This window comes from Procambarus clarkii, chromosome 35, assembly GCF_040958095.1.
Source record: "Procambarus clarkii isolate CNS0578487 chromosome 35, FALCON_Pclarkii_2.0, whole genome shotgun sequence".
NCBI lineage: Eukaryota > Metazoa > Arthropoda > Malacostraca > Decapoda > Cambaridae > Procambarus > Procambarus clarkii.
This window is the reverse complement of record NC_091184.1, coordinates 37,620,074-37,645,964: the sequence shown is the minus strand read 5'-3', so window position 1 is coordinate 37,645,964 and position 25,891 is coordinate 37,620,074. Positions and strand designations below refer to the sequence as shown.

The 25,891-nt window shown below is 44.8% G+C and overlaps 2 protein-coding genes and 1 non-coding gene across 3 annotated transcripts in view; all 3 read left to right on the top strand.

The window, feature by feature from the left end:
- Positions 1–25,891, top strand: part of LOC123768412 (PR domain zinc finger protein 15-like) — a 509,712-nt gene that overhangs the window by 216,104 nt on the left and 267,717 nt on the right. The window lies entirely within an intron of this gene.
- LOC138371470 (5S ribosomal RNA) lies at positions 10,009–10,127 on the top strand. Its single transcript, XR_011230506.1, has one exon. It is a non-coding gene; the product is annotated as a 5S ribosomal RNA (ribosomal RNA).
- LOC123768577 (uncharacterized) lies at positions 10,566–10,937 on the top strand. Its single transcript, XM_045759228.2, has one exon. The coding sequence runs from the start codon at positions 10,566–10,568 to the stop codon at positions 10,935–10,937; it is 372 nt and encodes a 123-aa protein (XP_045615184.1).

Below are 25,891 nucleotides of genomic sequence, written 5' to 3'. Positions count from 1 at the left end.
GTTTTGGTCACCACACTGTATTACTTGAATGGGAAGGGAGAAGCATTACAAAGTTTGTTCTAGGAATAAGGAACCACTCATATGAAGAAAACTTTAAGCTCATATTGAGACAACTTTATTTGGAATAATAAATTTACGTTCTTACGTAAAGGATGACACGACAGCTTACAAATGGATATTAATACAATGTAAAACACGAAGCAACGGACACAAATAGTTATGGTCCGTTAATAGTTAAATTAATAATAGTTGTTATTGACCAGACCACACACTAGAAGTTGAAGGGACGACGACAATGGTCGTCGATGGTCCAGGACGGACCGAAACGTCGTCGTCCCTTCAACCTCTAGTGTGTGGTCTGGTCAACTTACTTCAGCCACGTTATTGTGACTCATCGCCTGCACATAGTTGTTATTAATTTAAAGATCAATTTACAGGTTAACAATAATATATACTGTTTGAATTTGGGTGAATATATTGTTTGATACATTGGAAAAAATAAAAACCTTATTGGTTTAATTTGCAAGCATGCTATAATTTCCGTTTTATCAAAAGATTAATTTTATATTGTTCGTCAATAATATGCATAAATAAACGTTCATTCAGTCGAGAGGCATATCCTGGTACACTGCCTCTCGACCAGTTAAGGTCCAGCGTGTCCCTCTCCGTCTGCTTCCTCGTAATATTACACGTCCGTTATTCGTCTGAGAAAAGGAAAACAAATAGATAAAAAAATTACATGAGAGATACATTGCATAGAATTATATCACGTTTAACACACAAATTGACAAGAAACTTTTTGGAAACAACATAATTATTATTAATACAAAAATAAATACAGATAAGAGCATTTCTCAAATGAATTAATACAAGAAATTTTTGAAGAGCTTTGAAAATTGATGCATACCTGGTTAGTTTGTTCCTCCATGGTCCCCCGCACGGCAAGAAGCTCAAACATCCTGGAAGGGATTATTTCAGTTGTGATAATTGCGTACAGGTGTCCATCACTATCATGGTACTGCATGTACAGGAGCTTGAACTTGGATGAACTAGGGGGCTCTACACCATGCATCAGAAGAGCCATTCTGAACCCTGGCGGCGGTGGTCCCATTCTGTACCGCAACTTTGCCAATAGATCATCACAGGTGTAGTGGGTTGGGACGATAAACTGCCGGCCAGTAATGAGGAAGCTGGCAGAGTCTAGCGTCCCTACCACCACGGGGACGAAGTTGGGAAACTTGCTGCTGATGGCCTCAGCCTCGGCCTTCCTCTCAGCAATGGAGAGTTTAATCTTGTATTCCCACTCGTAATCGGCCTCGCTGAAGAGGGCCATCCTGTGTGGCCGTCTCATGTGTCGCAGACTGCCGGGAGCAACAACGCCTGAATATTCCATCGCAGTCACGATGTTGATAAAAATGATGATAAACTGATATTGATGAGAGGCGATGTTGATGATAACCTGTCGACTCGGGACTAACAATTAAATATTCCACGGCCTATTTATGAACTGAAGGCTCTAGCACGTGACTTCCCTCATCCCAACATCCTTCCTGGCCGCTATCCACTATGGATGGACATAGTGGGCATCCTTCAGTCTCCGAAGACTATGGAGTGGACATTGGCAGATGCAGTTTAATGCTGATAAATGTAAAGTTCTGAGGCTAGGTAATGATGATAGAGTTACAAGATACGAGCTAGATGGTGTTGAGATTGCGAAGTCGGATTGCGAGAGATCTGGGAGTTATGATTAGTAAGAATTTAAAACAAAAGGATCAATGCATGAATGTTCGTAATAAGGCAAACAGGACACTGGGATTTATTAATCCCAAATTAGTTAATTCCCCAAAGTAGAAATATTTCATATGAAGAAAGATTAACAAAGCTTAAGTTGCATTCACTGGAAAGGCGAAGAGTTAGGGGTGACATGATAGAGGTTTACAAGTGGATGAATGGACATAACAGGGGGGATATTAATAGGGTATTAAAAGTATCAACACAAGACAATGGGTATAAATTGGATAAGTTTAGATTTAGGAAAGACTTGGGTAAATACTGGTTCAGTAACAGGGTTGTTGATTTGTGGAACCAATTGCCGCGTAACGTGGTTGAGGTGGGGTCCCTCGATTGTTTCAAGCGCGGGTTGGACAAGTATATGAGTGGGATTGGGTTTGGTATAAATAGGAGCTGCCTCGTATGGGCCAATAGACCTTCTGTAGTTGCCTTTGTTCTTATGTTCTTAAAATTACTGCATCTATTTTGTATTCCTCCCATGTTGGTGTTAATTGAAATACATTCATTCTTGGAATAAAATACAATACATTTCCTTGGTAATAAAATACATTATTAAAGGACATCACGCTTTGTGACATAACACAAGGATCTAATTATGCTTTCACTCGCATTATTCATGTCCTCCCACATTTTGAAGTGAGAGGATTAATTTATTAGCTCTTTACACAGATCACACTAACGTGATGCATCAAATGAACAAATAACTGAACAAATGAACAAACCCTGTCGTAGCTCAGTAAATTAAGGCAGTGTCTGGGATGCTCCCGGACGCAGGTTCGAATCCTCGTCACGGCCCTTGTGGATTTGTTTATTAGCTCTCTCGCCTCTCATCAGTCTAATCGCCGAAGTTTCATTTATCTCTGAAATTCTATCCCCGATAATCTATGTATGTTCAATCATATTATTTCGATCAATAATAGAATTTCTTGGGACCGGTTAAAACTTTGTTCCAACGAATACTTAACACAGTAACAAACCACTCAAAACATGAAGTTAAAAGACTATCCTTAAACGGTAACAGCTCGGACAACTGGCAGCCTTTCTCCAAGCACTCGAAGCGGGTCCATAGTGCGTCTCCCCTTCGTGGTGTGTCTTGGGTGGAGGTAGGAGGGTACAATGGTCCGGCGTCTCCCTCCGAGGTTGGTGGTGCTGGGGGGGGGGGGCTCTGTGCTACCTCCTGAGTCGCTCCCTACGCCTACTGCTGTTGGCTTCCCATAGTGGGAGGTTGTTCCTGCCGAGCGGGACCTGGTTGTAGTCTTACGGAAGGATGTGCGCCAGGGTGCCTCTGCTCCTGTGCCCGGTAGCGGGGGCTCTGATGCGTCTGTGTCCTCTGCGGGTTCCCCCAGAATGCAGTACCCATGAGAAGCCTCGTGCGCAGGCCAGTACAAAACCCTGTGTGGTGCTCTGTGCGGCGCCCGGAGCGCCTCCCTGTACGGATTCCAGTGCGAAACCCCCCTAGCGTGGACTACCAAACTTTCTGTGATCGACGGTGGCGTGGTCAAGTTCAAGTATGTTTATTGAGACAAAGAAAGAAATACATCTCAAAGGGATAGAGTAGCTTAGGCTATTTCTACGCCCCGGGGGCGTGGTTCCTCAGTCGCGGTGTTTGGACCTCACTTGGGACGACAGGTTGCGTCCAGTCCTGTGGTGTTCGTCAACTATTTGGGTCCCGAGGTTAGTATTTGGGGTACCTGATTGGATGCCTTCGGGTAGACCGGTGTCCGAAGACGTTCAGCGTGTTTTTGAGGCGTACTACTTGCGCTTCCCGGCACAGGCGTTTCTGGAAGTGTCAATAGTGCCTGTGTTTGATTGTATATTGTCTGTGATTTTGTTACCGTATCTGCGGTTCTATGTATGTTTTGTCTTCGTGTTGGGTTTCTCCCTGTTGGGCAGTGTGCTTGTTTGTGTGTTCCGTATGCATTTTTTGGTTGTTGTGCTGTTTGTGTACTTTCTGTTGTTTGTGTGGTTTCTAGCGCTGTTGTATGCTTGTTTTGTTTTTCAGTTTGTGTTCCTTTCTCTGTTGTTCTCATGCCAGTTTTTTTTTTGTTTATTTATTGTGTTTTATCAATAAAAAAAGAGATAGCGTTTTGTGTTTCTGCCTCATTTAACAAAATTTAATAATAGAATCTTATTAAATTGCCTAATAACAGGAGTAATATATAATAATATATAGTTAATATATAGTTAATATATATATATATATATATATATATATATATATATATATATATATATATATATATATATATATATATATATATATATATAGACCACCAAACTTTAACAGAATGGGGAAAGACACAAAGGCTATTCGGTCTGGCAATTTATAATAGGTAATTAATAAACAAACAGTGCAGAAACAGAATGCAAAATGACTGCTACTTTCAGCAATGCCATTATGGAGCCAACACGAGAAATATATTTATTAGACTTGGTTCTAGCCAGCAGGGAAACTGGCTAGCTAATGACTGTTAGAAACACTAGCTATTGAGCACGTTACGAAAAATTGTATTTCGGAGCTTCCGTACAGTATTTCAGGATTATATTCAGAACATATAGTTAATAAGTAGTCTATGGTTGGTCAATACGCGGTTGATAGGCCTTAAAGCGCTACAAGGAACCAAAACTAATGACATTATTCTTCATCGGTGTCTTTTTAGTCCAAATTTAGCTGTGTAGTTCAGTTTCGGTCGCCACACTCTACTACTTGAATGGGAAGGAAGAAACATGACAAAGTTTGTCCTAGGAATAAAGAATTACTCATATGAAGAAAACTTTGAGCTCTATATACAATATTGATTAAGACAACTTTATTTGGATTAATAAATTTACATTTACAGCCTTTACGAGGAGTAAAGGAAGACACGGCAGCTTACGGATATTAATACAATGTAAAACATAACAAAGGTTGTTGTTTTAAATAATTTACAGGTTAACAACAGATGTGTGATTGTGATTACTTGAATAACTGTGAAATTGACATTTATACTGTATATACTGTCATACAGTATAAATAGCATTGTCATTTAATTTAATGCTGTATGAGTTTGGGTGAATATATTGTTTGATACATTCGAAGAAACAAAAACCTTATTGGTTCGATTTACAAGCATGCTATAATTTCTGCTTGCATTATTTCACGAGGTGAAATGATGCAATTTTATATTGTTCATGAAAAATGATGTGCAGAAATAAATGTTCATGTTCAGACTGTCGTTGAACGGGGCACTCCCTCAAAACCAGGGAAGGTCCAGTGTAGCCTCATTGGTCGACTTCCTCGTGAAACCCTGAAACGTCCGTATTTCGTCTGAGAAAAGGAAGATAAAAAAGAGACAAAAATTACATGAGAGATACATTACATTGAACACACAAATTAACAAGAAACATTTTGGAAACACCTAATTATTATTAATACAAATATAAATACAAATAAGAGAATTTCTCAAATGAATTAATACAATAAATTTTTGAAGAGCTTTCAAAATTGATGCATACCTGGTTAGTTTGTTCCTCTGTGGTTCCCCGCACGACAGGAAGCTCAAACATCCTGGAAGGGATTATTTCAGTTGTGATAATTACGTACAGGTGTCCATCACTATCATGGTACTGCATGTACAGGAGCTTGAACTTGGATGAACTAGGGGGCTCTACACCATGCATCAGAAGAGCCATTCTGAACCCTGGCGGCGGTGGTCCCATTCTGTCCCGCAACTTTGCCAGCAGGTCATGACAGGTGTAGTGGGTTGGGACGATAAACTGCCGGCCAGTAATGAGGAAGCTGGCGGAGTCTAGTGTCCCTACCACCACGGGGACGAAGTTGGGAAACTTGCTGCTGATGGCCTCAGCCTCGGCCTTCCTCTCAGCAATGGAGAGTTTAATCTTGTATTCCCACTCGTAATCGGCCTCGCTGAAGAGGGCCATCCTGTGTGGCCGTCTCATGTGTCGCAGGCTGCCGGGAGCAACAACGCCTGAATATTCCATCACAGTCACGATGTTGATAAAAATGTTAATGATAAACTGATATTGATGAGAGGCGATGTTGATGATAACCTGTCGACTCGGCACTAACAATCAAATGTTGTCGTTGTTTCAGATTTAGCTACTCAGAGCGACGTGTCCATTTAGCACGGGCTATGGTAGGAATAATTAAATATTCCTCGGCCTATTTATGAACTGAAGGCTCTTGCACGTGACTTCCCTCATCCCAACATCCTTCCTGGCCGCTATTCACCATAGATGGACATAAGAACAAAGGTAACTGCAGAAGGCCTATTAGCCAATACGAGGCAGCTCCTATCTATAACCACCCAATCCCACTCATATACATGTCCAACCTACGCTTGAAACAATCGAGGGACTCCACCTCCTCCACGTTACGCGGTAATTGGTTCCACAAATCAAGAACCCTGTTACTGAACCAGTATTTACCCAGGTCTTTCCTAAATCTAAATTTATCCAATTTATATCCATTGTTTCGTGTTCTGTCTTGTGTTGATACTTTTAATACCCTATTAATATCCCCCTTTGTTATGTCCAGTAATCTACTTGTAAACCTCTATCATGTCACCTCTAACTCTTCGCCTTTCCAGTGAATTCAATTTAAGCTTTGTTAATCTTTCTTCATATGAAGGATTTCTAATTTGGGGAATTAACTTTATTCATCCTACGCTGGACACGTTCAAGTGAATTTATATCCATTCTATAGTACGGCGACCAAAACTGAACTGCATAATCTAAATGGGGCCTAACTAGAGCAAGATACAGCTGAAGAACCACACCAGGTGTCTTGTTACTAACGCTTCGATTAATAAATCCCAGTGTCCTATTTGCCTTATTACGAACATTCATGCATTGATTTTTTTGTTTTAAATTCTTACTAATCATAACTTCCAGATCCCTTTCGCAATCTCAACACCATCTAGCTCGTACCTTGTAACTCTATTATCATTACCTAACCTCAGAACTTTACATTTGTCAGCATTAAACTGCATGGGCCAATCTTTTGACCATTTCAAAACCCTATTTAGATCAACTTGAAGTGATAGCGAGTCTTCTTCCGTGTTTATTTCCCTGCCGATTTTTGTATCATCGGCAAATTTGCTACTCAAACCTGAATCTAAATCATTTATATATATTATAAACAAGAGAGGTCCCAATACAGACCCTTAAGGCACTCCACTTACAACATTTTCCCACTCGTTGTTGTTGTTTCAGATTTAGCTACTCAGAATTCGTCTTCATCTTGAAAAACATAAATTAATAAATGAGTCACAACATGATTTTACAAATGGCCGATCATGTTTAACAAATTTGCTATCTTTTTAGGCAGTTGATAGTGGTAAGGATTGTGATGTTGTGTACCTTGACTTTAGCAAAGCTTTTGATACAGTTCCACATGAAAGACTGATTAAAAAATTAGAGGCTCATGGTATTGGAGTTATATATAGGCCACCAAATTTAGACAGAATTGAAGCAAAGTATGGGATGAAATATCTTGAGCATCTAGATCTAACAGCGTTTATGTCATGGGTGACTTTAATTTTAGTGGAATTAACTGGTTGAACAAAACAGGGAATAATGAAGCAGAAGATTTTCTAGAATTAATTGACGATTGCTTTCTTACGGAACATATTAAGGAACCCACGCGGGGAAATAATATTTTAGATTTAGTGTTAACTAACAGGGAAACACAAATTAAGGACATGAAAATAGGGAGTGAGCTAGGGAACAGTGATCATAAAGAAATCACATTTAGCATTTAATGGAATAGATCTGTAGGAGAAAATTCTGTTAAAGTGCCTGATTTTCGAAAAGCTGATTTCAATAGCCTAAGAATTTTTTTTGGGTCAAATAGATTGGAAAGTCTTGGGTATGGGGTGTGGGCCGGTCTGTACAAGTGCTGAGCAAGAAATTTCAAAATGTTGGGAGTCAATGACTAAGGCGATATTGCTTCTCAATGACTTAAAATGTGGGGAGGCTGTGGACAAGGTGATGTCGATGTTAATGAATTGGCAAACCACATCAAAGTTAAGAAAGGACATGAGGAAAAACATAGAGGAAAATTTACTGCATCAAGAACATAGAGGAAAAATTACTGCATCTCCTCTGTATTCCTCCCATGTTGGTGTTAATTGAAATACATTCATTCTTGGTAATGAATGTATTTCATTACCAAGTATTTCCTTGGTGATGAAATACATTCTCAAAGGACATCATGCTTTGTGACATAACATAAGGATCTTATTATGCATTCACGTGCATTATTCAATTCTTCCCAACTTTTGAAGTGAGATTAATTCATCAGCTCTCTCGCCTCTCATCAGTTTAATTGATTGATGAAGATTAAGCCACTCAAAAGGTGGCACGGGCATGAATAGCCCGTAAGTGGTGGCCCTTTTGAACCATTACTAATATCAAGAGCTGTCAGTCTAATCGATTGATGATTGATGAAGATTAAGCCACCCAAAAGGTGGCACGGGCATGAATAGCCCGTAAGTGGTGGCCCTTTTGAGCCATTACCAGTATCAAGAGCTGATACTAGAGATCTGTGGAGGTGCGAATGCACCCTGCGTGACGGGAGATGTCTCCCTTGTTAATGTGTTAAGATGAAGATGAAGCCACCCTAAAGGTGGCACGGGCATGAATAGCCCGTAAGTGGTGGCCCTTTTGAGCCATTACCAGTATCAAGAGCTGATACTAGAGATCTGTGGAGGTGTGAATGCACCCGGCGTGACGGGAGATGTCTCCCGTGTTACTGGTGGCTGAGCTAATTGGCCGATAGTTTGACGCAAGTGATCTATCTCCTTCCTTAAAGATTGGTACCCCCATTAGCTACCTTCCATGACTCTGGCACTCTGTCTAACTCTCCACGTTACGCGGTAATTGGTTCCACAAATCAACAACCCTGTTACCGAACCAGTATTTACCCAGGTTTTACCCAAATATTTCCTAAGTATTAGGGGTGCTATATTAAGTTGGATTTGGGCATGATTATAAAGTCAAATAAAGACAAATAAAATCATGTTGACCAGACACACTAGAAGGTGAAGGGACGACGACGTTTCGGTCCGTCCTGGACCATTCTCAAGTCGATTGTGATGAGGAAGTATGTGGTCTGGTCAACATACTTTAGCCACGTTATTGTGACTCATCGCCACGGGAGACATCTCCCGTCACGCAGGGTGCAGTCGCACCTCCACAGATCTCCAGTATCAGCTATTGATACTGGAAATGGCTCAAAAGGGCCACCAATTACGGGCTATTCATGCCCGTGCCACCTTTTGGGTGGTTTAATCTTCATCATCATCATCGACTCATCGCCTGCAAATAAAATCATCTTACTAATGATGACTCCAAGATACATTTCGTAATCAGACTTTGCAATCTCAACACCATCCAGCTGATATCCTGTAACGCTATCATCATTACCAAGCCTCAAAATCTTACATTTGTCAGCATTAAAGTGCATTTGCCACTATTTTGACCATTTCAAAACCCAATCTAGATCATCTTGAAGTGATTTTGAGTCTTCATCCGATCAATAGTGATCGGAAGACTCCAAGTGGTCAAGACTCCACACCCTGACTTTTCTTCATTAGTTTCCAAGCCATCACAATAAATTAAGCACAATAGTGGTTAATTTGGGCGTGTAATTTATGTTTTGCCCTCACTTGTCCTGTCTCATACATACATGTCTTGTCTCATTTCTCCCTTATAGAGAGAACAACCTCCAACTCTGCGTTACATTCCTCCTTTGGTGATCTTAATTTTTTCTTAGCTAATGAACCAGTACACACCAGTTGCGTTGCTCCTGGCAGTATGGGTTCGAGTCACTTCTGGGGTGTGAGTGTTCAGTTAGCTAATGAAATACAATCTTGCAAGACATAAATGTTTTGTAGCATTAGAACATATGGTTCTCATATATCCTTTCTTGTATTATCTTGTTCAATGCTGTGTTCATTTCTTCCCACGTTTTGAACAGAATGGATTAATTAATTTGCTTCTCCATTCATTTCTCTAATGCCTCTTATGGGTCAAAAGGACCTCTGCAGTTTCCTTAATTATTATGTTATTAATTGTTTTATTGCTAACAATTGTAGCTTGTTGACAAATTACTTATTCCAAACATTCGGACGTTGATTTCCTAAACAAACAGCCAATTTTGGATTTAATAGCCTTAAGGTTATCTTGAGGTTATCTTGAGGTTATCTTGAGGTTGCCAACGGCCATACCACGTTGAGAACACCGCTTCTCGTCCGATCAGCGAAGTTAAGCAACGTTGGGTTTGGTTAGTACTTGGATGGGTGACCGCCTGGGAACACCAAATGCTGTTGGCAATAATGTTTTTTTTCTTGCCCGAAACGCATTGCGTAATAGTGGCTTTAGGCATTGTATGTACTAGCTCTATCTATATATCAATCCATTAATGTAACATCACTTGTATGTATATACCTTACCTGAATAAACATCTGAATCTGAATCTGAATCTGAGGTTATCTTGAGCAGCCTGACGCATTTTTAATTCATTTGTAATCTTTTTAAGCAAATATAAACACAACCCTTCCCAACATACACTACATAAAGGAAACTAGTGAAACAATTTGGAGCGATGAGACAAGAGATTAAACCCTCTCCTGCCCGTGTCGCCAGAGGGCAGGGTGAGGAGTATGGGGGGTATATATACTACCTGGGCGACCGGAATATGGCCACAGCACCAACACACTGTACACTACACAGTCCAGATCCCGAGGCCGCCTGTCGACTCCACAGTGAAGATGCTGAGAGTAGGTCTCATCACCGTCACCCTGGCCCTCCTCGCCTTCTACGGAGGAGTCGGCGGACAGATATTGAACATCGACCTGGCCACTGTGATCAGGGAGTTGAACAACCGGGATTCTGTGGAGTTACACGTGGCCTGTGCCGCTGGCCAGGGACCCTGCGACATGAGTGGACAACAGCTGCGGCGATACATCCCAGAAGTGTCGACCAGCGGCAGGTGTTTCAGGTGTACAACACAGGAGAACAGGAACATACGGGTGTTGGTGTCAACCCTTCAGAGGAGGTACCCTCGTTGTTGGCAAGTTATCATAGCTGTCTACGAGAACCGTCAAGGTGTCAGGCCGACAGCCAAGGGCTGTGCTCATTAAGTCTCCAAACGTTACCGCCGAACTACCTCATATGGGCTCACCATAGCCCGTGCTACTTGGAACTTTGTTCCGGGTAGCGAATCAACATCAACGTTACCGCCATGACTATTACCTCATCGTACGTCCTAAACCTCTGTCCATTATGTTCATATTTGCTATTAAAATGCTATTTTGTCATACAATAAATGCTATACAAGTTAAAAGTGTCACTCCTTGACCTTTTTTACCAGTGTAAATGACTCGGTAAACGACGTGGACGACAACACAGCTGTCTCGTATATGTTAATCTATATATTTATCTAACGTTGAACTATTATTACCTATTTGATTGTATTTTTACATGCATAATCTATACTCCAATTTACATGCATAGTCTCTACTCCAATTTACATGCATAGTCTCTACTCCATTTTACATGCATAGTCTCTACTCCAATTTACATGCATAGTCTCCACTCCAATTTACATGCATAGTCTCCACTCCAATTTACATTTATAGTCTCCACTCCAATTTACATGCATAGTCACTACTCCATTTTACATGCATAGTCTCTACTCCATTTTACATGCATAGTCTCTACTCCAATTTACATGCATAGTCTCTACTCCATTTTACATGCATAGTCTCTACTCCATTTTACATGCATAGTCTCTACTCCAATTTACATGCATAGTCTCTACTCCAATTTACATGCAGTCTCCACTCCAATTTACATGCATAGTCTCCACTCCAATTTACATGCATTGTTACATGTGTTACAGTCAAGTTACATGCATTGTCTCTACCCTTTATGCTTTTTCCCCTTTAGAAGATGGTTCTTCTCAAGAGGTTCAATATTAGCTGCCTCATTACCAACCCTTCGAGCATCATTCTAATTGTTTTAGCTTCCACGTAATCTTGACTGTTCCTTCTGACATTCAGCTGATTACTCGGTTATAATTTCCTTTGTTTTGAGCAATAGAGTTTAAGTGCATCTATATATATTTTTTGCAGACGTTAAAGGCATTATATTTATTGGAATCGTCGACAGTGAAAAGTTTACATGTAAGGTAAACAGGGCGTTGAACCTTACATATAAACTGTTAAACTGATTTAACATATGAACCTTACATATAAACTGTTAAACTGATTTAACATATGAACCTTACATATAAACTGATTTGTTAAAATTAATAATCTTAGAGATTTGTGGAAATAAATGAGTACATAAATATTACTTGTACGGAAGGGTTTAATGTTGTTAAAGATTTAGCTACTCAGGACGAAGTGTCCATGTAGCACGGGCTATGGTGAGCCCGTAATTGAGTTTGGTTATACATGATAACCTTTTTCCTGTGATATTTGGGTCTAAGTTTAAAATGGAGGAGAGGTCTTCTCCTTTTTCCCTGCTTATTTGTCGCTTCTGTTTTAGTGCACTGGTTTTAATCTTGTTTTATTAACATTATCTTGGTGGCAAAGGGTTTAATGTTAATGCAATACTTATAACGTTTGCCCGAAACGCATTGCGTAATAGTGGCTTTAGGCATTGTATGTACTAGCTCTATCTATATATCAATCCATTAATGTAACATCACTTGTATGTATGTACCTTACCTGAATAAACATATTTATTTATTTATATTATATAAACTATCACAGGAAAGTGCTAGGTACTATTTGCTGGTTTGAATACAGGAGTAAAATATACCATTTGGTGACCATGATATTATTACGAGCGTTTTGTTGACCAGACCACACACTAGAAGTTGAAGGGACGACGACGTTTCGGTCCGTCCTGGACCATTCTCAAGTCGATTGTGTTTATCACGAGTGTCACCGTATATATGCTAGGGGCTAGAGGCAAGATATATGCGTGGAGAGATCTCCACACCCGCCAGAGGAAGAGGGAGCGTTAGGATCCAGGAGACGAATGAGAGGGATGGACGAGCACAAAAGATGGCGATAAAGGATGTGATAAGGAGCACAGGATAAATTGTGGAGTAATGGAGAGAGGCGAGCTTTGAGCCCCTCGATCGTAGAGGCTGGGACGATAAGACGACCCAGGATGCTCTCTTTCTATATCTCTTTATATATATATATATCTATATCTCCCTCTCATTGTTGCTGCTACAGACACCTGTACCTGCCTGTCCGTTATCTCATGTTAAACAGTCCTATCAAATAATATATTACACACAAAAATCACAATTGCGTGATGCATCAAATGAACAATATATAGATATAGATAACGAGGATTTTATTACTACGCTAGAGATAAGGAGGATTTTATTACTACGCTAGAGATAACGAGGATTTTATTACTACGACAGAGATAACGAGGATTTTATTACTACGCTAGAGATAAGGAGGATTTTATTACTACGATAGAGATAACGAGGATTTCATTACTACGCTAGAGATAACGAGGATTTTATTACTACGACAGAGATAACGAGGATTTTATTACTACGATAGAGATAACGAGGATTTTATTACTACGACAGAGATAATGAGGATGGGACTGAATTTATTGAGTATTGGGACTAGAACTTCTGAGATAAATGTCGCTTCGGCGATTAGACTAACGAGAGGGGAGGAAGCCAGCTTTTGAACTTTTAATCTCAGTTCAAAAGGTGGGAACACTGCAGGCGATGAGTGACAATAACGTGGCTAAAGTAAGTTGACCAGACCACACACACTAGAAGGTGAAGGGACGATGACGATTCGGTCCGTCCTGGACCATTCTCGAGTCGATTGAGAATGGTCCAGGACGGACCGAAACATCGTCGACATTCCATAATGCTTTTGTATTTGTAATGCAAGATATGTTGATCATTTGTGAGCCCTTTGAGGGGTAACTGTAATAGAGGGTATAACCCTAACCTGCTCTCCCTTATTGGGGTGTATTTTACGATCACAACAACCTCACTGCGCCAACCTAGACACGCACACACACAATCAAAACAAAACAAAAAACTACGCAACAAAAGATCATGTGAGTGTGTGTACTCACCTAGTTGTGTGTGTGTGTGTTTGCATTCCGGTCACAGCCGGAGGAGGCGGTCAGCCATAACTTAGAACGAGATACAAGGAGCGGATAGCGCCCGAGACAAAAGAATAACATTCTCTGTCACCTTGTTTCAAGCCCAAGTCGGCAGCCACATGCATGACTTCGTGAGGCGGTCCCCAGCGGGTGCTTACAGCTGGGAGTCTGGAGGGGGAAGGCTGGGGGATGCATGAGGGGTCGGGAGCCTGGGGTAGGTAGGTAGGAAGGGCCTGGCCGCCTCCCCCAGTCCAGTATTTTGTGGTCAACGCGCCCACGGGATCAGCGGCTGACGTTGAGGGTTCGTCCCCGGCTCCCCCTCATGCTCTAAGACTCCCCCGGGGACGACGACCCAAGTCCTAGGCGACAGCACATCTTGCCAGCGACAACCCCAAGTCCCAAGGACCCGCTGCTGAGACCTCACTCCCGGGTTCGTCCGTCCCTCATTCTCTCCCTCGCCGCCTCATTCCTCCTCTACTGGTGGAGGCAACACGCCTCCCTCAGGCCATAGCTGGAGTAAATGTGAAGTTTATGATTGATGCTGTGTTTATTTTAAGGAATATGAGGGCAAAGAGGAGACTGAAGGCTTGCGGGCAAAACATATAAGAGAAGACCAGAGGATATGCCGTTCTTATTTTGTATAAAATGAATAAAGCTTTTTATGTTATCAATCTTATCTGGACAACTGAGAACAGGAAAGAAAATCCAAAGGCTCGAAAGGCTTAGATTATCATTACATATTCTACTACCCCTTACCACACTATTGTTACTACCCCCTACTACTGCTACTACTACTGTTACCCCTACTACTACTACTACTACTACAGCCTGTACTACTACTACTACCACTACTTATACTACTATTACTACTACTACTACTGCTTCTACAACTACCCATATTACCCCTACTACTACTACTGTTAATACTACTACTACTAGTAGTACTACTCCGACTACTGATATTATTCCTTACTTATGGTCTGTAATTCGTATGCATGATCTCAAGATACACATCCAACATTCCTTACGATGTGTAGGTAGACTCTGGGGCGCTACACACAGAGAGAGAGAGAGAGAGAGAGAGAGAGAGAGAATGAATACAACCGGTATTGTGTCCGGGGTAAGAAGAGGTGACATGATGCTTGGAGCGAGGATGTAGTTAAGTCGAGGAGAAGGGCGGCAAGATGCGACATATCTCGCCAGGGTATGGAGTGGACGTCAGCTTCCCGGAGCCTCAAGGGTCGCCTCAGGACGCGGAGGCCGCCGCCGCGCCCTCCTGACACGTGATAAAAGGCAGAGAAAATCCCCCACTCCCCCCACCCTCCCAACGGCGGCCAGAGATAAGCGTCTTGGTGTGTGACCTGTAAGGATACTTTGGCAGGCAAACAGGGAGGCAGAGACAGGCTTTTTTGTTGTTGTTGGATATACCCGTGAGAGTTTGGAAGCTGGGATGAACAGGCTGTTGGGTCAATGTCGGATGAGATAACAACCTCTGAAAGGTCTAGCATGCTGTGGAAAGGGAGGTTACCTTGAGGTGCTTCCGGGGCTTAGTGTCCCCGCGGCCCGGTCGTCGACCAGGCCTCCTGGTTGCTGGACTGATCAACCAGGCTGTTAGACGCGGCTGCTCGCAGCCTGACGTATGAGTCACAGCCTGGTTGATCAGGTATCCTTTGGAGGTGCTTATCCAGTTCTCTTGAGCACTGTGAGGGGTCGGCCAGTTATGCCCCTTATGTGTAAGAGTCCCTAGCTGTGTTATGAACAATATACTCGAGTACTGTAAGATCCCTTACTGATTATGCTGCACCTGTCATTTCTTGTTTTGGTAAAGGTAGGATGGGCAAGCTGGAGAAGGTAGAAAATGAAGTCATGAGAATAATCTTGGGATGCCCAAGAAGTGATATGATTGAGATAATGAGGCTGGAGTTGAATCTCAAGAGAATTGGTGATAGACTTTCAGAGATAAATGTAGCCTCTGCCATTAGAATAATGAGAGGTGTGGGAGCTAATAAATTAATACTCTCAGTTCAAAAGGTGGGAAGTAATTAACAATGTATGTTAAAGTATGATAAGGTACTCATGTATGCTCTCTTATGTTCTAGTGTTATAAAGTATTATGTATTGCTTTGCCTATCTTGAGATGATTTCGGGGCTTAGCGTCCCCGCGGCCCGGTCCTCAACCAGGCCTTCTTTTTTGTTACACATCCCCAGGAAGCAGCCCGTAGCAGCTGTCTAACTCCCAGGTACCTATTTACTGCTAGGTGAACAGGAGCATCAAGGTGAAAGAAACTCTGCCCATTTGTTTTCGCCTCCACCGGGGATCGAATCCGGTACGTTATTGAATGAGGCAGTTGATGAGATAGCGAAGAGAGGCTCAGAAAAAAACTCTTGTCGATGTTGTACGTCAGAAAACTTTGAAACAAATCAAGACAAGAATCCAGATGATCCAAGAGGATGAAGAAAAAGTTAAGAAAATGGCAACGGTGGACAGCAGTAACACACTTAAGCATTATGAAATAATAAATACAAATTCGTCTTTCACTTATGGCAGAGGAAAGTCTACTTGGAAGGATTCAATTTACATGAGATTAAGAGTACGAAACACATTTATGGCAATACGGTGTTGATGTCAGTGAAAAAGATAAGGAGTGTAAATTATGTAATATGCCGCACGCCCACACCTTAGATCATTATGTATTAGTGTCAATTTATTGATAACTATGGAAATACGTAGTGTACCACATCAAATTGAAATTGAAATAAGTTCATTGAGGTAAAATACACACAAAGGGATGAGGTAGCTCAAGCTATTCTCACCCCGTTCAGTACATCGTGTTAATACATACATAGACACACATCACAAACAATAAACATATTACCAAAACCACATCAAATTGTTTGGATGTGTGATAATGGTATGATAGACAGAACACTTAGGAGCTACAAGCACTTTGCCCCAAGAGTGTAACACTTATATGTTGTGTTTACTATATTAACCTGCAATGTTAAATGTGATTCTTGTACTGTGACTTGTGGATTTGTACTCACTGGATTTGTACGCCTCTTGAGGGACTTGAAGAAGAAGGGTGTAGAAATAGCCTAAGCTACTCTATCCCATTGAGATGTATTTTATTATCTCAACAAACGTACTTGAACTTCAACTTGAACCTAGATAAGTGCTTCGCTCACACACTTGGTAAATACATACACATAAATGACAAAGTAATCAAAACACCAAACCTAATCTAAGCCTTGTTGCTATAAATTATATTACAAAATATATACGTATTAATTATTGTTTGTGAAAATGCCGTTGTCACGAGATTTCCAGCTCGGTACGGCTCGGAGCTTGGAGATTACCGACTTGGTACGGCTCGGTACGGCTCGGAGCTCGGAGATTACCGACTTGGTACGGCTCGGTACGGCTCGGAGCTCGGAGATTACCGGATCTCAGAAATTACCCACTGTGTCCTGTGGGACAATCGCAGCGCTTTATGATGGATTGGGGCCGGCTGTAGCTTGGACAACCATAGTTTGAGGATGGATTAGGGCCGGCTGTAGCTTGAACAAGCACAGATTGAGGACGGGTTGGTAGCTTGAACAAGCATAGTGTGAGGACGGGTTGGGGCCGGCTGTAGCTTGAACAAGCACAGATTGAGGACGGGTTGGGGCCGGCTGTAGCTTGAACAAGCATAGTGTGAGGACGGGCTGGGGCCGGCTGTAGCTTGAACAAGCACAGATTGAGGACGGGCTGGGGCCGGCTGTAGCTTGAACAACCATAGTGCGAGGACGGGTTGGGGCCGGCTGTAGCTTGAACAAGCACAGATTGAGGGCGGGTTGGGGCCGGCTGTAGCTTGAACAACCATAGTGTGAGGACGGGTTGGGGCCGGCTGTAGCTTGAACAACCATAGTGTGAGGACGGGTTGGGGCCGGCTGTAGCTTGAACAACCATAGTGTGAGGACGGGTTGGGGCCGGCTGTAGCTTGAACAACCATAGTGTGAGGACGGGTTAGGGCCGGCTGTAGCTTGAACAACCATAGTGTGAGGACGGGTTGGGGCCGGCTGTAGCTTGAACAACCATAGTGTGAGGACGGGTTGGGGCCGGCTGTAGCTTGAACAAGCACAGATTGAGGACGAGTTGGGGCCGGCTGTAGCTTGTATAAGCACAGATTGAGGACGGGTTGGGGCTGGCTGCAGCTTGAACATAGTGTGAGGATGGGTTGCACAACTGATGAAAACTCGAATAATGCTTCACATTCTTCCTATGTACGAATCGCACTTCTATAAACAGTCCGTCCTCGCACACAAAGATCCAAGCTCGTTAATTCAGCCGCCAAACCCCCTGTTTATGAATGAAAAGCTGTTTGCACACGACTCACAACTGATGACGTCCGAACACTTCCGAAGCAAATGATTCGCTCCCGTCCTCCCTGTTAGAACCACTTTACCCACGAACTTCAAATACAAATAGTCACCAACAGAACCTAAACACCTAACCTAACCTACGCCTAACTATATATAAATTTTGTATGTATAATAATATTCATTTATGTATGAGAACAAACCAATTTTTAATACACAGTATGTTAGAATTTATGGATGCGTCTGGGGATGACGGCCGCTGCTTTAAATAGCCTAGTGGAGTTGCTGGTGACCGCCGGCCAGGTCGGACGTTCCTGAGGTCTCTCCGCACTGGCTAGTGTTTACGTTGGGTGATCGCTTGTTTGCCCTGCTGGTGGTGGTTTGCCACTGACGGGGTGACGTTTGCTTAGCCATGGGGACGTCTCGTCCTCCAATGACGAGGACGCTGTCAGCTGGTCTGGCGTTTACGGTGCCGGTGGACCATCCATTGGTTGGTGTCGCCCTGGTGGACGTGCTGCAGGTGCAGCTGTCGGACCTGGTGGGCATCCAGCTGCTTCAGGGCCACCGTGCTGTAGTCAAGTTCCGCCTCCAGGCTGCCTTTCAGGCGTTTCTCGAGCGGTGTGAGGGACGTGTTTACCCTCTCCCTGATACTGCTGGCTCCGTTAAGGTGGTGAATCTCAGTGTCACCTTGACGTCTGTGGCGGTGCATGGTGCCCCCTTCGAATTTCAGGACGACTTTTTAACCTCCTGTTTCGAACGGTTTGGGGCTGTGTTAAGTGTTCGATGGAATAAGGTCGTTGGCACTGTGTTGGTATGCTTGACGGCTCCCGCACCCTGACGATGTTGCTGAAGTGTAGTGTACCGTCGTCGATGTCCGTGTTGGGTTACACGCTCCGCTGCCAGTACCGGGGTCAACCGCGCACCTGTTATCGGTGTGGTCACGAGGGTCGTCTGGCTGCTGCGTGCGACGTGGGAGCGACTGGTCGTGTGCATGTTCTTCGTGCGGAGGATTTTCCGCCCCTGTTGCGTTCGGGCGGTGTGGGTGCTGTGCCTGAGGCGCCTGCCTGCCTGTCTGCTGCTCCGCCTGTTGAGGCGAGTTCTCTGGCCCGTGCGACACGCCAGGTGACAGCTGTGGCCCCTGGGGTTGTTGAGCCGGTGTGTGAGGGTGTCGGGGCGTCGCCTGCGCTGCGTGTAGTGCAGGATGTCCCGGTGGAGGTTCATGTCCCGCCCCCGCCTGTGGATGTGGTAACGGCTCCCGGGGACGCGGGTTCTGCTGTTTTAGAGGGGGTGCTTCGGCAAGGTGAGGTGCCTGCCGTGCCTGTGTGTGTTGACGACTGTAGTTCTGCTCTTTCCATTCCTTTGCAGAAGCGTGCGCGTCGGTGTTCTGAGGCTGTTTCCCTGGATGATGTAGACAGTGTGGGTGATGTGGCCTCTGTGGCCTCTTCGGACGGTGCGGGTGTGGCCTGTGTGGATGTAACGATGGTGGCCGTGCCTGCGGAGGGGCCTGCTGGGCGTGGTGTGGTGCGGCCTGTCTCGAAGCGTTCGCGGCGGGCTCGGAGTGTGTCTCCCCTTCGTGGTGTGCCTTGGGAGGAGGTGGGGGAGTATGGTGCTCAGCTGGCGTCCCCCGCCGTGGATGATGGTGCTGTGCGGGGCTCCGAAGTTGCTACCTGTGTCCCCCTTCCTGTGTCACCTGCTGTTGGATCCCCGCAGTGGGGGGTTGTCCCTGATGATCGGGACCTCGTCGTGATGTTGCGGAAAGATGTGCGCCGGGGGGCCTCGGCTCCTGTGCCCGGTGGTGGGGTCGCTGCCGCGCCTGCATCCCCTGCTGTTCCCCCTCCTTCATTGCCCCGGTCTGGTGGTTGCCTAGTCCCGTCTGCTGGGGTCGTGCCCTGTGAGGGTCCGGAGTTGGGCCCTTATTGGGATGCCCGGGGTGTTTGTTTATAGGGTGCCGGATAGGATGTCTCAGCCGAGGGTACTGCCTGATGGCCGGCTGCCCGCCGACCTGTTGGTGATTTGGGAAGCGTACTGCTTGCGCTTTCCGAAACGCAAGTTTCCGGAGAAGTATTAGTTCCCATCTTGCGCACACGGCTACGTCGTGCCTGGATCAGCTGCCGCCGTGACCACGACTCCCCGCCCCCCGGTGCGGGGAGTCTCCCTCTAACGTTCGCCTCTGTTTTCGTCGCCACTCCTCTCTCTACGGCCCATCACGTCTACCGCTTTTGACTTTCTTCTCCTCACCATCAACGCGTCTCCTTACATCTGCCCGAAACGCTGCGCGTACTAGTGGCTTTACAAGAATGTAAATACTGTACTATCCAATGTATTCTCACAAACCCAATGTACCTTCTTGTATATATGTAAATAAATAAATAAATAAATAAATAAATAAATCTGACCTGGTGCAGTCATCGGGAGGGTTACCCCTTCATGCAAACTGCACCTATTCTCAAGAAGAAGAAATAGCCTAGTGTGAGGACGGATTGGTAAATGCTTCACCCAGGCACTACAACTACTAATAACCGCCAACAGAACCTAAACACCTAATGCTTAAATATGCACAATATGCTAATATATAATAATATTAATTTATTTAAGAGAAAATTCACATTTTGGATGGACAGCATGTTAAAAATGAATGAATGCGTCCCTGGGGTCAACTGTTGGATGGAATGGTCTGAGGGCGAGTTACTATAAATACTTCACACACGCAATGCAAGCACAAGTAACACAACACCTAACACAACCTAACCTACGACCAATTATGCATAAAATTCCAATATACAGAAAAAGTAATTTTTATGTGCGAAAAAAATATTTTTTTGCACAATAATTTACATTTGCACATTTTGCACTTTACCTGTGTGTCGCGTCTTGTGTCGGAGTGAAGGAAACTTTTTTCCCCAAGTCAGTGTTCATAAATTGTGTGCTAAACAGGTGCGATACACACCTGCGGTGCCCGGGGCTACTGTTGCTCCCTGTTGCCCCTGTTGCCAGGGATGTTACTGAAGAATACAGAGGGGGTTGGTACTGACAACGACGGGGCAGGTGAGTACCCCAGTTCGAGGCTCTCCGCCATCCGTGTAGTTAATAATACAATTCGATTATTATTATTTGTGTTGCTGTCCATGTTTAGTGTCTTGGCGAGTTACCTGTCAAGGTTGTGCAGCTCTAGGGCGTGTTTGGTCATACAGATGTGGGTTGGTATCTGTTTACGGCAGAGAGAAGGAATCATTTATGATGTTGCCTCCTGTTATAACAGTGCCCCCATGATGAAGGGGGGGGGGGGGGGCACTGTTGATTGTTTCATGCGTAGGTTAGACATATAGGGTTGGGTTGATATAAATAGGAGCTGTCTCGTATGGGCCAATAGGCCTTCAGCAGTTACCTTCATTCTTATGTTCTCATGTTCATACGTCAGGCTCCAAGCAGCCGCATATCGAACAGCCCGGAAGATCAGACCAGCACCCAGGAGACCTGGGTCAGAGACCGGGCCTCGTGGACGCTGATCCTTGAAATCATCAACAGATGAGAGAGAGAGAGAGAGATAAACAGACAGACAGATTTAGAAAGAGACATGTTGACATTCGACAAGGGAGAGCCGACGCTACGATCGCCAATTTCATCTATTACCAATTTCACCCTAAGTGAACAAATTGGCCCGCCCGACACCCCACAATTCCTGGGCTGCCTTCTTAACAATTTTCTAAGCAATTTGGCTCGCATGTCGTGGTGTTATTATGAAGATTTGAAGGATTTACCTCCAATCAGGACGGCTGGGTAGAATACGTCTCGAAAAAATTCAGTGAATTTTATATTATTCTTTGAGAATTGTCCTAACGAGACGACTTATTTCGTGTATTAATTTCTGATAGAAAATGATGAATAACGGATTTATTGAATGGCTGGGATTTTTCTTAGGGATTATTATTGCAATGGTTAGGATTATATAATGAGCATCTTTCTGGATTGAATTGTTATTGAGATCAGTTTTATATAAGCATTAAAAAGTAAAGCCCATTGTGTTGAAGTATTCCCGTCACATGACTTCATGTCCCCGCATCTCTCTCTGTCTCTCTGTCTCTGTCTCTCTGTCTCTCTGTCTCTGTCTCTCTGTCTCTCTGTCTCTGTCTCTGTCTCTGTCTCTCTGTCTCTGTCTCTGTCTCTGTCTCTGTCTCTGTCTCTCTGTCTCTCTGTCTCTCTGGCTCTCGCTCTCTTTGTCTCTCTCTGGTACGACGCCAATAAAGAATATTTGTTTCAGCTCATTATCTATCTTGAAGCTGGGTGTGTTGGTGTGCCCCTCTGACTGTCTATTATGTAACCGCTGGGCTCTCTCCCCTCACATGTCCACCTGTGTCCCACGTTCCCCCCCCCCCCTACCCCGTGTCCCACCTCCATCTGGCCCGCCGGACACACGGACACAGCCTGTGTTCTCAATATGCGGAAAGAATTAAATATACTTAGCATTCAAGTTAGACTACTTGAAATTAGTCTCATGATAGGACTAAAGCTTCTGCGTGATAACAAAAGCAATATTGTGTCAGTTGCACTGTTAGAACACATACGTAATGGAACTAGCGAGTCTAAATGGATTCAAAGAACAGCCACTTATATTAAAATTATGGGACTGCACTAAGTATATACAGATGAAAGAGTACAGCACTTCCTTCTACCCTGGCAGATAGTACCTTTTGAGATCCTGACCCCTGTATACCCCACCAAGAAACTAATCACAAGCAACCCTCATGCTCAGCTTGCTGCTAAATTAAGCACCATAGAACACATTCACAATATACAAGCTGAAAACAACATAGCATAGACCATATACACTGACGGATCACTCAACACAGCTACAGGAGCTCGTAGCACTTAAAGCACTGTTGGAGTTCGTGGTATATTTCCTTCTTTATTTGGTATGGTCGAATCCCAATGCCGAAGCAGTAGAGACCTCGTGTAGCAGTCTGTGTGTGGCCGCTTCATAGTTGGGTGCTCGTTGTCGGCGTTGCAGAGAACAATTTATAATACTCAAAGGGTCGCGTTTTCGTCCTCGATGTTGTCAATGATCTGACTTCGTGTCCGGTCCGCGATCCGGCAGCTGGTCCCGCTGATAAAAACTGTTCTTTCAGCAAGGCGCTTCCATGGGAAGTGGGGGAAGAGGTGGCGCTCTTGGCGGAGTGTGCAAACGAATGCCGGAATTATTCAATTTCCTCTGCACGTGAGGAGAAGAGTACGATATCCTCACCCTCCTGACCCATGTCAATAGGTGTGATGCCGGCTCCGTCCTTGAGGATCTTCAGGATGTCATTTTTGCATGAAAACATGACAGTCTTGGGGGTAGTTCTAACTTTGAAACGGTTGAGGGCGCAATGTGTTCACCCCTACAGTGGCTCGAAGTGGCGATGGATGCTTTATGGGAGGCTTCAGGCTCTCTGGTACTCCACCGGGTAATGCTCATTACACAGAGGAGTAGACGGAGTAGACCCTCCGTCTACTCCTCGAGTATACTCGTGGAGATAGTGTGGCTGACCCCTTATGGTAATGTGCCTTTGCCTAGAGTAGAGTGATGAGGAAAAGAGAAGAGGTGAAGGTCCGTCCGCGGCGGCTGCTCACGTTGCAAAACAAAAAACAAAAAATGACCCCATCACGGCTCTCACATGGGGTCACAGATGGGCTCCCAGAATGACCCCATCACGGCTCTCACATGGGGTCACAGATGGGCTCCCAGAATGACCCCATCACGGCTCTCACATGGGGTCACAGATGGGCTCCCAGAATGACCCCATCACGGCTCTCACATGGGGTCACAGATGGGCTCCCAGAATGGACCCCATCATGGCTCTCACATGGGGGTCACAGATGGGCTCCCAGAATGGACCCCATCGTGGCTCACAGACCGGCTCGTAAGTCGGTGCCGGATGCCGGAAGACCCACATTTCGGCCCATTCGCTAACTCTTGCAGAAATTTGTCAAATTTCCTTTTCACACGTTTTAACTTGTGGTCTAGCGACATTTTTTATATTTTAGGGAATTAGGGTAAAAAGAGATATTGGCAATTAGATCAAAGGTACAATTTCGTTTCAATAGGGTCTGAGACCCTAGGCCCATGGGGTGAGAGTGCAAGAAGGTTTCTTAAGGATCTTGGTTCCAAGCTCATTGACACCACAAGAGACCCTAGAGCAGCAAGTTTTCTCTTTCAGCGCCTCAGTGTCGCGATCCAGAGGGGAAATGCCCGCTGCATCCTCGGTTCCTGCCCGGCGTCGGAGGAGTTCGAGGAAATCTACAGCCTCTAGGAAGCGAACTTTTTCTTGTGTCCTCTTAATGTTCATTTTTTGTATAAAATCAGATATGTAACTGTATAACCTTGCATAATAAAGTGTACATCATAATAAAAAAAAAAGGGGGTGGTAGGAGAAGTGAACACTCTTTCGTATTCAGAGTTAAATGTCAAGTTTTTCCCTGAGTGCTCTGTGTTCCCTTCTCTGAGGCTGTGGGTCCCTATAATTACACCAGTGGTGGTACCCCCCTATATATATATAATATAAATATAATATAAATATAATATAATATTCGCGCACATTTGCACCTATATGACGATACTAGCATTCATATATAATATTTTCTTGCAGTTGGGAGCAAATAAATTTAACAATATAGAGTAATTAATTCCGTGTTGCCAGTCCTGGTGCAGCCACGGCCAGGTGAGCAGGTAATGTGTCTTTGATGGAGGTAGTCAGGTGTGGTGGTGGGGAGGGTGGTGGTGGCTGTGGTGGTGGTGGTGGTGGTGGTGGTGGCTGTGGCTGTGGTGGTGGTGGTGGTGGGGAGGGTGGTGGTAGCTGTGGTGGTGGTGGTGGCTGTGGTGGTGGTGGTGGTGGGGAGGGTGGTGGTAGCTGTGGTGGTGGTGGTGGGGAGGGTGGTGGTGGCTGTGGTGGTGGTGGTGGTGGTGGTGGTGGTGGTGGGGAGGGTGCTGGTAGCTGTGGTGGTGGTGGGGAGGGTGCTGGTAGCTGTGGTGGTGGTGGGGAGGGTGCTGGTAGCTGTGGTGGTGGTGGTGGTGGTGGGGAGGGTGCTGGTGGTGGTGGTGGTGGTGGGGAGGGTGCTGGTAGCTGTGGTGGTGGTGGTGGGGAGGGTGCTGGTAGCTGTGGTGGTGGTGGGGAGGGTGCTGGTAGCTGTGGTGGTGGTGGTGGGGAGGGTGCTGGTAGCTGTGGTGGTGGTGGGGAGGGTGCTGGTAGCTGTGGTGGTGGTGGTGGGGAGGGTGCTGGTAGCTGTGGTGGTGGGGAGGGTGCTGGTGGCTGTGGTGGTGGTGGGGAGGGTGCTGGTAGCTGTGGTGGTGGTGGTGGGGAGGGTGCTGGTAGCTGTGGTGGTGGTGGTGGGGAGGGTGCTGGTAGCTGTGGTGGTGGTGGTGGGGAGGGTGCTGGTAGCTGTGGTGGTGGTGGTGGGGAGGGTGCTGGTAGCTGTGGTGGTGGTGGTGGGGAGGGTGCTGGTAGCTGTGGTGGTGGTGGTGGGGAGGGTGCTGGTAGCTGTGGTGGTGGTGGGGAGGGTGCTGGTACCTGTGGTGGTGGTGGTGGTGGGGAGGGTGCTG

Bases quoted from the DNA above. Each gene is read 5' to 3' on its own strand.
- LOC123768577 (XM_045759228.2), top strand. From the start codon at position 10,566: ATGCTGAGAGTAGGTCTCATCACCGTCACCCTGGCCCTCCTCGCCTTC.